The 15,669-nt window shown below is 46.1% G+C and overlaps 1 protein-coding gene across 3 annotated transcripts in view; it reads right to left on the minus strand.

Annotated features, from left to right (window-relative positions):
• Window positions 1-15,639, minus strand: part of FERRY3 (FERRY endosomal RAB5 effector complex subunit 3) — a 39,472-nt gene extending 23,833 nt beyond the window's left edge. The window contains exons 1-5 of one of the 3 annotated variants that reach the window (XM_077930735.1): window positions 15,501-15,639; window positions 6,626-6,739; window positions 2,926-3,115; window positions 1,918-2,063; window positions 124-305 (exon numbers count right to left, since the gene is read on the minus strand). In XM_077930735.1, the coding sequence (XP_077786861.1) occupies window positions 124-305; window positions 1,918-2,063; window positions 2,926-3,115; window positions 6,626-6,628 (521 nt within the window). In that variant the 5' untranslated portion in view covers window positions 6,629-6,739; window positions 15,501-15,639. The remainder of the gene's footprint in view (window positions 1-123; window positions 306-1,917; window positions 2,064-2,925; window positions 3,116-6,625; window positions 6,740-15,500) is intronic. The other 2 variants (XM_028728792.2, XM_028728791.2) reach the window with 2 other exon arrangements.
• Window positions 15,640-15,669: the final 30 nt, after the last annotated feature.

Consider the following 15,669-nt stretch of genomic DNA (forward strand, 5'->3'; position numbering starts at 1 on the left):
CGGTTCCTGACAGTATTTAAATCTCTGGTAGTTCTTCAGAAAAATAACACACACCAGACTAATTTCTTCTCTCTTTATAATAATTTTAGGACTAACAGAAAATGCCAAGTTTAAAAAAATTACCTTTCTCGTAATTTTTTCAGTTCCACATCTCTTTCACTTATCAGTTCAGAGATGCTAACAAAATAATTGTGTTCCAGATTTAACAGCGTTTCAGAAGCAGGAGAATGGATAAGATCATGATAGACATCTGCAAAATCTTCATCCCAGCTTGGGTCTTCAGGTCTTGCATATTCCAATGTCGCCTGGAAAATTATAAAATGATGATAATATGCCCTGTACAATTGTTGTAAACCACTCTTGATTTTTTAAAGGAATAACAGAATATAAATACTTTTACAAATGAATATAAATAATAACACAGAGGTACAAAAAATTATTCGGTATCATTCTTCCTGTTAAACCCCATTCGTTTTGAATAATTACTGATGTTCTGTGTTTATGAGAATCTTTAGAAAAGGCAGTAAGATAACTTTAAAATGTTCTTTATCTGCATTAAAGATTGTGAACAGTATGTTAAATACAGTGGTACCTCGGGTTACATATGCTTCAGGTTACAGACGCTTCAGGTTACAGACTCCACTAACCCAGAAATAGTACCGCGGGTTAAGAACTCTGCTTCAGGATGAGAACAGAAATCGTGCTCCAGTGGCGCAGCATCAGCAGGAGGCCCCATTAGCTAAAGTGGTGCTTCAGGTTAAGAACAGTTTCAGGTTAAGAACGGACCTCTGGAACGAATTAAGTACTTAACCTGAGGTACCACTGTAATATCAATGGCTCAGACTGTCAGTGTTTAACAGTACTTTCCTAGTACAAGTGATTTTATTGATCAATGCAGACCTAATGCAATATGGTAGATTACAGATGTAATCAAATTATGTTTATTAGTGCACCACATGCCTTTAAACAGATAGGAGTGGGGCACTTCAGCCCTCCAGATGCTTCTGAACTATAACTCCCATCAGTCCCAGAAAGAAAAAAACAGTACCACGGCAAATACTGGGTTTGCCGTGATTCGTGGACGTGCAGAAGTGGCTGCCGCCGTCTGCACATGCGCAGAAGTGCGCTGCCACCGAATGCGCCTGAACACAACGGCACTACCAGCGACCTGGATCGACTTACAGACAGACCTCCAGAACGGATTACGTCCGTAGAGGTTCCACTGTACTTAAAAGATTCTGTGCAAGCACACACAGTTCTTAAGTATCTAATATATAATGCATTAATAACATTTTTGCCAGTGTTTGTTACAAAAGGAAAAAAGCAAACAAACTAAAAAGCAATTCATGTACAGTGGTACCTCAGGTTAAGTACTTAATTCGTTCCGGAGGTCCGTACTTAACCTGAAACTGTTCTTAACCTGAAGCACCACTTTAGCTAATGGGGCCTCCCGCTGCTGCTGCACCGCCAGAGCCCGATTTCTGTTCTCATCCTGAAGCAAAGTTCTTAACCTGAAGCACTATTTCTGGGTTAGCAGAGTCTGTAACCTGAAGTGTATGTAACCTGAAGCATATGTAACCTGAGGTACCACTGTAATAGCAGAAAAATGGAAGGCATAAGCCAAAGATGAAAACTTAATCAGCCTTCTAGCAATAATTAGTTGGTAATGCCTTGCGAAGTAGTTTATGTTCAAATTAACCATCATTTAGAGCCAGAGAAGGGAGGAAGGCAAATCACTGAACAATGGAAAATCAAACTCATTCTCTGAGCATGGATCCTGATGGAGCCAAAACAACAGTAGCTGCTTTATGTATTTCTAATCAGAGAGTGAAATATCCAGTAAAGAATGAGTATGCTACAAAAATAAGTTCCAGCATCATCTTCTGAAGCATATATAATGCTATGGAGACTTCTTACCTCAGTATAAGTTTTGGCCCAAGCATTTGCCAGTTGGTGTAAATCTACTTTGCCATACTTTACAGCTTCCAGGGCTGCTTCGGCTTCTTCATCGTGATCTTTTATGGATTCCTCCTCAATGAATCTATTCAGGGATTCTTTTAAATCTGAAATAATGGCAGGTTTTTTTGGGGCCATCCATCAACTGAAAGGCTTATCTTATTAATTTACAGTCATTATAAAGGGTAAATTCATTTTTTTAATGGTTACTAAGAGGACATACATAGGAAAGGTTGTAAGTTCCACACATTTAGTGTTCAAATCCCTCATATCCGATTTAATATTTTTACGCATTACAGTTTGGTGGTCTGCTTCACAGGTGGAGGGATCATTCCCACAGCAGAAAGAAGGGAGGAGGAAGAGTTCAGAGAAGGGAGGGAAGGAAGGAAACCCCCCCCCCCCACGACTTCTTAAAGAGGAGGGGAGGAAATCTGAGATCAAAATTAAAGCAAATTATCTGAGATCAAAATTAAAGCAAAAATTAAAGGCAGAGTTAAAGGAAAAAACCAAGCACAAGGGAGTAGAACTCCAACAAATCCCAGTCCCTTATCTCTGTCTTGGGCTAAACACAGTGCAATTCATCACATGAATGTATCCCATGCCATCCAGATAATATGTCTATAAAGCACATAGTTTATTAGCCACTGTGGCAAACAATGCCCCTTTTAAAGTGATTATTCCATTATTTTAAGTGCTCACAGTATCTTGTGGGTCATTTTATCCAAATGATGTGACTGAATACGCAACAGGAGTTTCCCCCCCACCCTTGGATCTGCAGGGCAAAATAAGCAGCTATGAGTTATAGCCTCAACTTCCCTACACCCAAAAACAGAGTTTTGCATGTGCAATGGGCCACCTATGTATCTCCCTCCGACGTCTGCAGATGGCATTATGTGAAGTCCAAGTTCTTTTGAGGCCCTATGCAACTGTGAGAAAGTCTATGTTTGATGGTGTAGAATGAATCCTTACCATTTTCTATGAAGCATGGCAAGTTGTAAGGACGCATCAGATGTCTATGCAAATGGGTAGCACTTTCTTGCACTGGGAATTTCAGAGGAACTGTAAGCACAAAATGTTGGTTTCCAGCCCTGAATTCATACAGAAACCCTCTCTCCTTACTACAGATTGTTCCTTGGTCCCCCTTCATTTCAAAGGCTTCCTGCATTGAAGCAAAAGGAGACTACTATTACTGTTAATATCTTTACGCAAACACATAGAAAAGGGAGGGGAGCCAGTAAGTGAATTTTTAAAAAGTAAAACAAAAAAGGAGATTGAAGACATTCACATTTGTTAAAAAATAAGGTATTTTCTTATTTTGTTCACCCTGCAGAAATTAATATTGCAGTAAATAAGATTTGCAGGTTCCCCCTGTACTAAAACAGGACACATTCACAGAATAGCACCACTGTTGTTTATTTTTAAAGTGGTGGGTTTTTTTGTTTGTTTGTTTCTTTTAAAGATCTGATAAGGCAATTGCAACCTCCAGTTTAAAAATGAAGTTTACAAACAAAGTACAGACAGATACCATTTTAGGCACATCTAATAAGTGTGTGGGGACGCAGGTGGCGCTGTGGGTTAAACAACAGAGCCTAGGACTTGCAGATCAGAAGGTCGGCAGTTCGAATCCACAGGATGGGGTGAGCTCCTGTTGCTCTGTCCCAGCTCCTGCCAACCTAGCAGTTAGAAAGCATGTCAAAGTGCAAGTAGATAAATAGGTACCACTCTGGCGGGAAGGTAAATGGTGTTTCCATGCGCTGCTCTGGTTCGCCAGAAGCGGCTTAGTCATGCTGGCCAAATGACCAGCTCCCTCGTCCAATAAAGCGAGATGAGCGCCGCAACGACTGGACCTAATAGTCAGGGGTCCCTTTACCTTTTAATATGTATGTGACCGTGCACACATGCATTGCACTGAACCTGGAAGTTACCCAAAAAGTCACAAAAAAGGGATGGAATGAGGTCTTTGCAACTTCCTTCACACACTCCTTCAAGGAATCAAAACATCATAATAGAATTAAAACTTCTACAAAAAAAGGTTTAAAACAACCTTCCGAAAAAGATTTTAGTATCTTAGAGGAGAGAACAACTAGTTTGAATAGAAACATTTCTGTTAGGGGTGAGAATACGCGACAACATTTTGTTGTAAGCCCCATTTCTAATACATATAAAACCACTTCAACACACATAGTTTTATGTGTTTCTTTAAGCCTTTCAAATAGCTTCTGAAGTTAAATACATTTTAGGAAATATGTACAAGCTCAGGAGGTTGCTTGGGCAGGCCTGTTTGGACAGGGTGTTTTACAACAGGGCTGCTGCATCTTAAGACCCCAATTTTTGGTGACCTCATCTTTTAAACATATGGAACCTGAAGCAGGGTTGATGGCTCCAGCCTACTGGGGGGAGCAGGGTGCATGTAGAAGAAAGTGTATTGGCATCCACAGCCTACAGTGTTTAGAAGATGGGCTGGCTTCAGTTTTATGTAGCTTACAATACATATGTATTACAGTGGTACCTCGCAAGACGAATGCCTCGCAAGACAAAAAACTCACTAGACGAAAGGGTTTTTTGTTTTTTGAGCTGCTTCGCAAGACGATTTTCTCTATGGGCTTGCTTCGCAAGACGGAAACGTCTTGCAAGTTTGTTTCCTTTTTCTTAACACCGTTAATACAGTTGCGACTTGACTTCGAGGAGCAACTCATAGAACGCGGTGTGGTAGCCTTTTTTGAGGTTTTTGAAGACTTTGGTGATTTTTGAAGCTTTTCCAAAACTTTCCCGACACCGTGCTTCGCAAGACGAAAAAAATCGCAAGACGACAAAACTCGCGGAACGAATTAATTTCGTCTTGCGAGGCACCACTGCATTATTAATAATTGAATTTATATGCCGCCCTATACCCGGGGGTGTGTGTGTGTCTCAGGGTGGTTCACAGAATAAAATAAAGATATAAAACCACAAAATACACAAGAAAAACAAAAAAGCCACCCAACAGCCCCCTCACAATAAAACACATTACTATTATTATTATTAGTAGTAGTAGTACTGTAACTCCCCCCCCCCCCCATGCACAATATTTTACATTTCAGAAACCAACTGACAATTGAATTAAGTTTGCTTATGGTCTATCCTGGCCAGAATCATTCACAAGAAAAGTAGCAGCTGCTTAATGGGGCACTAGGAACCTGCCAGCAAGAGATCCACCAGCAGGAACCCCCCCCCCCCCCCACTCTCCCAATACCACATTGTGTATCTTGGTCTCTGTCCCAAGAGAATCAATTCTTCTGAATGATCATTTGCTGGAGACCCCTGGTGGGGGAGAGAGGGAGGGCTCTTCCCAAGGGTCCCCCATAGTCATCTGGTCGGCCCTTGTGAGAAGAGGGTGCTAGGCTTAGAGGGGCCTCCATTTGGCCTGATCCTGCAGGGGTTCTTCTCATGGGCTTATGGTGGGGAAAACAGGAGGGCATCCCGAATAAAATATCAGAGGGCGTTGCCATTCAAGTGGGGCGCCTAGGGTCAGATTTAGGTTTTATGAGCCCCTACTGGAGGTAATGGGGCCCTTTATATGTCCAGCTGCGTCAACAAGAAATTGTGGCTCTTTTTTGTGTTGAATATATGCAGTATATGGTAATTTATGGACCTAATAGGTATTTAAAGCCATTTGCACATAACAAAATATGCATTTTATCAAAGTAATGGTTGAACTGAAATACATTTAAGAAGTATATTAATAGTGGGACGCGGGTGGCGCTGTGGTCTAAACCACTGAGCCTCTTGGGCTTGCTGATCAGAAGGTCAGTGGTTCGAATCCCTGCGACAGGGTGAGCTCCCGTTGCTCGGTCCCAGCTCCTGCCAACCTAGCAGTTCAAAAGCACATCAAAGTGCAAGTAGATAAATAGGTGGGAAGGTAAACGGTGTTTCTGTGTGCTGCTCTGGTTCGCCAGAAGCGGCTTAGTTATGCTGGCCACATGATTTGGAAATTGTCTGCAGACAAATGCCGGCTCCCTCAGCCTATAGAGCGAGATGAGTGCCGCAACCCCAGAGTCGTCCACAGCTGGACCTAACGGTCATGGGTACCTTTACCTTTTATATTAAGAGTGAAACAATTATTAAGCTCTAACTTAACATGATTTTTTTATTCATAACAAACTTAATAATGCAAACACGTGGGCATTTGGCAATAACAAATGTTCCTATAGAAATGAGCAAAGCAGTGATATTTTAGGAAGCAGGTTAGCAGGCGGGGCCCATTGCTTACATCACAGGAACCTACACAACACACAAATACTGTTGCTGTGTTCCCCCCCCTTTATATATTTTTTGGGCCCCCCAAGAGAGTGGGGCCCTAAGCTATAGCTTCTTTAGCTTATACGTAAATCCGGCACTGGGGGCGCCCCATCTTGTGATCAATTGTGCAGGGTGGGCCCCCAAATATTTTATTCAAGTCTGTCCGTCCCCCCGCCTGCAGGGGGAACCAGACGCGGTTCCTGGTTTCCTCCTTCATGACACGCGTTTTTAACACCCGTTGCATTACAGCAAACCAAAACTGCAGGCATTCCTCGGGTTCTTTTTTCTTTCGGACAAGCAAAGTTTCGTCTAAGCAAAGAGTCTCCCTCCCTCCCACAACTGCCGCTCGAATTTTAATAGCCAAGAAATGGAAAACACAAGAACTACCAACCATGGAAGAATGGCAGATGAAGATGATGGACTTTATGGAGCCGGCTGACCTCACTGGAAGAATCCGCGACCAGAAAAAAGAGGAATATCAAGAAGATTGGAAGAAATCTAAAGACTATTTGAATAAATATTGTAATATTAAAAATTAGAATTTACTTGAAAGTACCAACTAGGCCTAGGATTAAATTAAGATTTAATTAAATAAATGGTGTTCAGAAAAGTTAATACATTTGATTATAAATAGAATATTGTTTTTGAATAATGATGCTGGAAAACTGCTACCTCCAGTTACAAGGAAATTCAGGGTCTGCATAAAAGGCGGATCTACACGGATCCTCATGGATCCTCCAGTTTTTTAAAAATAATTCCAACAAATGCAGTGTCAAATCACACCTAGAAGGCACGCCTACAAACTGGACTATAAAAAACGTGGATTCAACAATTTGCCGCGCTGCAGCACCATAAAAACATGGATCCGAGGCACGGATCCTCATGAATTCATATGATTTTTATATTGAAACAAAATAAAAACACCATGCTACTGTAGACCACATCTTAGTCGGTAGGAGGAACCAAAAAAATCACGCATCCACTGTTTCGTGGTGCCGCAATGGCGCAAAAACATGGTTAAAAAACACGGATCCTCATGAATCCTCATGATTTTTGCACTAGATCAGCCCAAACTCACTTTCAAATTACACATCATGTCCAGGGGCACAACATCCACCACAGAAATCACGGATCCATGGCTTCCTGGCCATACCATGGCCCAAAAACGTGGTTTTGAAGCACGGATCCTCATGGATCCTCACGCTTTCTGCATTGGGCCAACCCAAACTCACTGTCAAATCACACATCATGTCCAGGGGCACAGCTTACACCACAAAAATCTCGGATCCACGGCTTCCTGGCCACTCCAAGGCCCAAAAACGTGGTTCCGAAGCACGGATCCTCATGGATCCTCACGCTTTCTGCATCGGGCCACCCCAAACTCACCATCAAATCACACATCATTCCCAGGGGCACAGCCTGCACCACAAAAATCACGGATCCACGGCTTCCTGACCATACCGTGGCCCAAAAACGTGGTTTTGAAGCACGGATCCTCATGGATCCTCACGCTTTCTGCATTTGGCCACCCCAAACTCACCGTCAAATCACACATCATGTCCAGGGGCACAGCTTACACCACAAAAAACTCGGATCCACGGCTTCCTGGCCACTCCATGGCCCAAAAACGTGGTTCCAAAGCACGGATCCTCATGGATCCTCACGCTTTTTGCATTGGACCAACCCAAACTCACCGTCAAATCACACATCATTCCCAGGGGCACAGCCTGCACCACAAAAAACTCGGATCCACGGTTATCTGGCAATGCCATGGCCCAAAAACGTGGTTCCGAAGCACGGATCCTCATGGATCCTCACACTTTTTGCATTGGGCCAACCCAAACTCACCGTCAAATCACACATCATTCCCAGGGGCACAGCTTACACCACAAAAAACTCGGATCCACGGCTTCCTCCCCACTCCATGGCCCAAAAACGTGGTTCCAAAGCACGGATCCTCATGGATCCTCACGCTTTTTGCATTGGACCAACCCAAACTCACCGTCAAATCACACATCATCCCCAGGGGCACAGCCTGCACCACAAAAAACTCGGATCCACGGCTTCCTGGCCACTTCATGGCCCAAAAACGTGGTTCCGAAGCACGGATCCTCATGGATCCTCACACTTTTTGCATTGGGCCAACCCAAACTCACCGTCAAATCACACATCATTCCCAGGGGCACAGCTTACACCACAAAAAACTCGGACCCACGGCTTCTGGCCACTCCAAGGCCCAAAAACGTGGTTTTGAAGCACGGATCCTCATGGATCCTCACACTTTTTGCATTGGGCCAACCCAAAATCACTGTCAAATCACATATCATAGCCTGGGGCACAGCCTACACCACAAAAAACTCGGATCCACACCTGCCTGGCCATACCGTGGCCCAAAAACCTGGTTCCGAAGCATGGATCCTCATGGATCCTCCTGATTTTTGCACAAGACCATCCCAAAGTCACTATCAGATCAAACATCATGGCCAGGGGCACAGCATCCACCACAAAAATCACGGATCCACGGCTTCCTGGCCACTCCATGGCCCAAAAACGTGGTTTTGAAGCACGGATCCTCATGGATCCTCACGCTTTTTGCATTGGGCCAACCCAAACTCACCGTCAAATCACACATCATGGCCAGGGGCACAGCCTGCACCACAAAAAACTCGGATCCACGGCTTCCTGGCCATACCGTGGCCCAAAAACGTGGTTCCGAAGCACGGATCCTCATGGATCCTCACGCTTTTTGCATTGGGCCAACCCAAACTCACCGTCAAATCACACATCATGTCCAGGGGTACAGTCTGCACCACAAAAGACTAGCATCCACGGTTATCTGGCAACGCCATGGCCCAAAAACGTCGTTTTGAAGGTCGGATCCTCATGGATCCTAACGCTTTTTTCATTGGGCCAACCAAAAATCAACGGCAAATCACACATCATTTCCAGGGGCACAGCCTGCACCAGAAAAATCACGGATCCATGGCTTCCTGGCCACTCCATGGCTCAAAAACATGGTTTTGAAGCACGGATCCTCATGGATCATCACACTTTTTGCATTGGGGAACCCCAAATTCACCCTTCATTCACATATCTTGTACATAACCACAGATCTGACCACAAACATCATGGATCTACTGCTTCATGGCCCTGGCCAGATGCTACCCTGGATATATTGGCCAATTTTTAGGTGGGTGTGCTGGGATGGAGGAAACAGTGTCGGCTGAATCTCTATCCTTTAAAGATGGGCATCCAATGGCTGGGCCAGAATAATTTCAGTTTGGTTTGCCAGCTCCCAGCTCTTCATGGGGTGCAATAGTCACCTGTAGCTGCCATCAGGAGTCCTGGTGTGATCCTGGATGCTTCTGTCTCTATGGAGGCATTGGTCACAAATGTAGCCAAACTGGAATTTTTGAATCTATGTCAGGTTAGGCAATCGGCACTGTACCTGTCCCTTTCCAACCTAGCCATGGTGATCCATGCAGTAGTCACCTGCATACAGTACTAGAGTACTTTAACTTGCTATACACCTGAGCCGGGGAGTGCAGGGTTTAAATATGTGTGTGTGTGTGTGTGTGTGTGTGTGTGTGTGTGAGAGAGAGAGAGAGAGAGAGAGAGAGAGAGAGAGAGAGAGAGATATGCAGGGCTACCCTTGAGACTGCTCCAGAAACTCCAAATGGTCTAAAATGCAGATGCATGAGTTCTTTCTTGGACTTTGTGGAGAGCCCACATTCAGTTGGTTGTTAATCAGCTGGATTGGCTCCAGGTGGAGTATCAAATCAGGTTCAATGTTTTGGTGCTAATCTTTAAAGCCCTAAACAGTCTGTGACCTTTCTTATCTGTGGGAATTATCTTCCAATACACCCCCATGAGTGTGATGCTCATCTAACAGCAACCTACTGGTGGTCCCTGGCCCAAAACATATCCAGCTGTCCTCAACCAGAGCCAGAGCCTTTTTGGTGGAACACTTTGTCTAATGAGACCAGGGCTCAGTGCAATCTATCTCAGTTCTCTCACTTGTCATGGTGAGTGGGCTTGCACATTCCTATGACCCTTGTGAGTGAAGCCGTTGGGAATCTCGTACTCCCAGCAGGGTCACCCAAGGTGGTAAGGTCAAAGAAAATTAAATATGCTCAGAGTCCTGTAGTGATTTCATGCTCTTTATTGCAGCTTGTAAAACAGTGACTGAATTTCCCCCAAAACCTCAGGCTTTTATATACATTATTTACACAATGAGTCCCGTCTGAATGGCTGGTTCTGCTTCCCTCCTGGAGCCTGATTGGTCTTTCCTGCAAGCCAATCAATTCTTGCATTCTAGGATCCTACTTGCCTATTGTTCTAGGATCCAAGCTTAGTACATAACAGGGAAGGAGCTAGACAAAGAATGAGCCAAGAAGTCCTCAATGGCAGAACAGGCGGGTGATAACAAGCAGTGTGTTACAACGGCTGTGAAGGCGGATGAAGGCTGCATGAGATAGGATCCACCAGTTCGTCGTGACTACTCATGCCATCAGAACAGAGCCCTACTGCGAAGGCTGTGCGTTGGTCAGTGTGCACTGATCTACACACATAAAACAAATTCACGCACAGGCATCTTCCAAAAACCCAACCCAACCCCCCCAAACCCAACCCCCATGGCGATCACTAAATGGCTACAGGGGCAGGAATGTGAAGCCCCTAGTCATGAACCGACACATGGGCGTTCAGTCGTTCTGACTCAAGGAATAAGGCAGTTGAGCAGCTCAGCAGCTGTATCCATGACTGAGCAGCCCTTTTTAGGATCCACTATTCTCACCCCGAAAAGGAGAAGAGGCTGGAAATGGTGCCCTAAACATAGTATGCCTCCCTTTTTCCCTGACTGGATTACCGCGCCCAGGTGGAATCTCTTTTCCCATAGTTTGAATCTATTATTCTGCATCCTAGTCTCTAGAACAGCAGAAAACAAGCTTGCTCCCTCTTCAACATGACATCCCTTCAAATATTTAAACATGGCTATCATGTCACTCCTTAATCTTCTCTTCTCTAGATTAAACAAATCCAGCTCCCTAAGTCTCTCCTCATAGGGCTTGGATTACAGACCTTTTACATTTTGGTCACCCACCTCTGGACATGTTCCAGCTTGACAATATCCTTCTTCAACTGGACACAGTATTTCAGGTGTGGTCTGACCAACCAGAATAGTGTGGTAGCATTCCTTCACTTGATCTAGACACTATACTCCTATTGATGCAGCCCAGAATTGCATTGGCGTTCTTAGCTGCCACATCACACTGTTGACTCATATTCAGCTTGTGGTCAACTAAGACTCCCAGATCCCTTTCACTGGTACTGTTGTCAAGCCAAGTGTCCCCCACCTGTGCATTTCATTTTTTCTATCCAGGTGTAGTACCTTACATTTCTCCCTATTGAACTCCATATTGTTGGTTTTGGCCCAGCTCTCTAGGCTATTCAGGTCATTTTGAATTCTGACCCTGTCCTCTGGTGTATTAGCAACCTGTCAGGGAACTGACATCAGAGACACGGGAGAAGGAGAGGGTCTCAGACTCTGCAGGTGAAGGTCCTAGCACAAGGGGGAGACTCAGCTCGGTGGAAGGGGAAGGAAATACGCGTTACACCAAGAGTCCAGGAGAGCAATGGGAAGAGGAGGTGGAAGGGCTCCGGGATTCTTCCCTGGAAGTCAGTGAAGAGAGCCCAGGCACTCCGCTACCCACGCCCACCCTGCGCAGGAGACTCCCGCGCAATGAGAGGCGGAGACGATTAGGTGTCAAAAAGCTTTTATGATGAGTTTGGCCTGGCCCAATGCGAAAAGCGTAAGGATCCATGAGGATCCGTGCTTCAAAACTACGTTTTTGGGCCACGGTATGGCCAGGAAGCCGTGGATCCGAGTTTTCTGTGGTGCAGGCTGTGCCCCTGGCCATGATGTGTGATTTGACGGTGAGTTTGGGTTGGCCCAATGCAAAAAGCGTGAGGATCCATGAGGATCCGTGCTTCAAAACCACGTTTTTGGGCCACGGTATGACCAGGAAGCCGTGGATCCGTGATTTTTGTGGTGCAGGCTGTGCCCATGGCTATGACGTGTGATCTGACGGTGAGTTTGGGTTGGCCCAATGCGAAAAGCGTGAGGATCCATGAGGATCCGTGCTTCAAAACCATGTCTTTGGGCCATGCCGTTGCCAGATAACAGTGGACCTGAGTTTTCTGTGCTGCAGGCTGTGCCCCTGGACATGATGTTTGATATGACAGTGAATTTGGGGTGGCCTAATGCAAAAAGCGTTAGGATCTGTGCAGATCCGACCTTCAAAACCACGTTTTTGGGCCATGCCGTTGCCAGATAACCGTGGACCTGAGTTTTCTGTGCTGCAGGCTGTGCCCCTGGACATGATGTTTGATATGACAGTGAATTTGGGGTGGCCTAATGCAAAAAGCGTTAGGATCCGTGCAGATCCGACCTTCAAAACCACGTTTTTGGGCCACGGTATGGCCAGGAAGCCGTGGATCCATGATTTTTGTGGTGGATGCTGTGCCCCTGGCCATGATGTTTGATCTGATGGTGAATTTGGGCTGATCTAGTGCAAAAATAATGAGGACCCATGAGGATCCGTGCTTCGAAACCACGTTTTTGGTCCATGGCGTTGCCAGATAACCGTGGATCCGAGTTTTTTGTTGTGTAGGCTGTGCCCCTGGACATGATGTGTGATTTGACGGTGAGTTTAGGGTAGCTCAATGCAAAAAGCGTGAGGATCCATGAGGATCCGTCCTTCAAAACCACATTTTCGGGCCATGGATTTACCAGGAAGTCATGGATCCGTGACTTTTGTGGTGTAGGCTGTGCTCCTGGCTATGATGTGTGATTTGACAGTGAGTTTGGGGTGGTCCAATGCAAAAAGCGTGAAGATCCATGAGGATCCGTGGTCCGGAACCACGTTTTTGGGCCACGGTATGGCCAGGAAGCCGTGGATCCGAGTTTTTTGTGGTGGATGCTGTGCCCCTGGCCATGATGTTTGATCTGATAGTGACTTTGGGCTGGTCTTGTGCAAAAATCATGAGGATCCATGAGGATCCATGCTTCGGAACCACGTTTTTGGGCCACGGTATGGCCAGGCAGGTGTGGATCCGAGTTTTTTGGGGTGTAGGCTGTGCCCCAGGCTATGATATGTGATTTGACAGTGATTTTGGGTTGGCCCAATGCAAAAAGCGTGAGGATCCATGAAGATCCGTGCTTTAAAACCACGTTTTTGGGCCATGGAGTGGCCAGGAAGCCGTGGATCCGAGTTTTTTGTGGTGTAAGCTGTGCCCCTGGACATGATGTGTGATTTGACAGTGAGTTTGGGTTGGCCCAATGCAAAAAGCGTGAGGATCCATGAGGATCCGTTCTTGAAAACCATGTTTTTGGGCCACGGTATGGCCAGGAAGCCGTGGATCCGTGATTTCTGTGGTGGATGCTGTGCCCCTGGACATGATGTGTAATTTGACAGTGAGTTTGGGTTGGCCCAATGCAAAAAGCGTGAGGATCCGTGAGGATCCATGCTTCGAAACCACGTTTTTGGGCCATGGAGTGGCCAGGAAGCCGTGGATCCGTGATTTTTGTGGTGGATGCTGTGCCCCTGGCCATGATGTGTGATTTGACAGTGAGTTTGGGTTGGCCCAATGCAAAAAGCGTGAGGATCCATGAGGATCCGTGCTTCAAACCCACGTCTTGGGGCCATGGAGTGGCCAGGAAGCCGTGGATCCATGATTTTTGTGGTGCAGGCTGTGCCCCTGGCCATGATGTGTGATTTGACGGTGAGTTTGGGATGGCCCAATGCAGAAAGCGTGAGGATCCATGAGGATCCGTGCTTTGGAACCACGTTTTTGGGCCATGGAGTGGCCAGGAAGCCGTGGATCCGAGTTTTTTGTGGTGTAAGCTGTGCCCCTGGGAATGATGTGTGATTTGACGGTGAGTTTGGGTTGGCCCAATGCAAAAAGTGTGAGGATCCATGAGGATCCGTGCTTCGGAACCACGTTTTTGGGCCATGGCATTGCCAGATAACCGTGGATCCGAGTTTTTTGTGGTGCAGGCTGTGCCCCTGGGAATGATGTGTGATATGACGGTGAGTTTGGGTTGGTCCAATGCAAAAAGCGTGAGGATCCATGAGGATCCGTGCTTTGGAACCACGTTTTTGGGCCATGGAGTGGCCAGGAAGCCGTGGATCCGAGTTTTTTGTGGTGCAGGCTGTGCCCCTGGGAATGATGTGTGATTTGATAGTGAGTTTGGGTTGGCACAATGCAGAAAGCGTGAGGATCCATGAGGATCCGTGCTTTGGAACCACGTTTTTGGGCCATGGAATGGCCAGGAAGCCGTGGATCCGAGTTTTTTGTGGTGTAAGCTGTGCCCCTGGGAATGATGTGTGATTTGACGGTGAGTTTGGGCTGATCTAGTGCAAAAATCATAAGGATTCATGAGGATCCGTGCTTCGGAACCACGTTTTTGGGCCAGGGCGTGGCCAGGCAGGTGTGGATCCGAGTTTTTTGTGTTGTAGGCTGTGCCCCTTACTATGATATGTGATTTGACGGTGAGTTTGGGTTGGCCCGATGCAGAAAGCGTGTGGATCCATGAAGATCCGTTCTTGAAAACCACGTTTTTGGGCCACGGTTTCGCCAGGAAGCCGTGGATGCGTGATTTCTGTGGTGGATGTTGTGCCCCTGGACATGATTTGTAATTTGAAAGTGAGTTTGGGCTGATCTAGCGCAAAAATCATGAGGATCCATGAGGATCCGTGTTTTTTAACCATGTTTTTGCGCCCCTGCGCCCCCCCGAAACAGTGGATGCGTGATTTTTTTGATGCTTTCTACAGAGTAAGACATGGTCTACAGTATCATGGTGGTTTTATTTAATTTGAATGAAAAAATCATATGAATTCACGAGGATCCGTGTAGATCCGCCTTTTACCTTTTTCCGAAATTCAGATGGGAAGGACTGGAGGAAGTCAAGCAATATGTTTATGAGGTCGGAAGTTTAACTGATTAATCAATTTGTATTGTTCATATTTTTTTGTAGCTATTTGTTGCATTTGTTTCATATCTCCCTTCTTCTTTTTTTAATTTTTGTTTCATTTGTTTTACAGTATGTGTAAGAAACTTAATAAACATTATTGGGGGGGGGGGAGTCTCCCTCCCTCCCTCCCTCCCTCCCCGCCCCAACCCGGCCTTCGCCTGAGGCGACACGGAAGCAGCCCGGGAATCCGCGTCTGCCTTGGAGAACACAAGGAAAAACCCCACAGACTCACCCGCTCCTCAACCCGCGCGCTGCCCTCCTTCGGCGGAATGCCCCTTTCCCACGAGACGCGAGTCCCCGCGTCGGCCAGGACACGCCCCGCCCACTTTCCCGTCCCCTCAACCTTCTCCTCACGGGAGAGAGAGAGAGAGAGAGGGCGAGCGCGCGGGTGGGGCGGGCTG

This window comes from Podarcis muralis, chromosome 6 (assembly GCF_964188315.1).
Source record: "Podarcis muralis chromosome 6, rPodMur119.hap1.1, whole genome shotgun sequence".
Lineage (NCBI taxonomy): Eukaryota > Metazoa > Chordata > Lepidosauria > Squamata > Lacertidae > Podarcis > Podarcis muralis.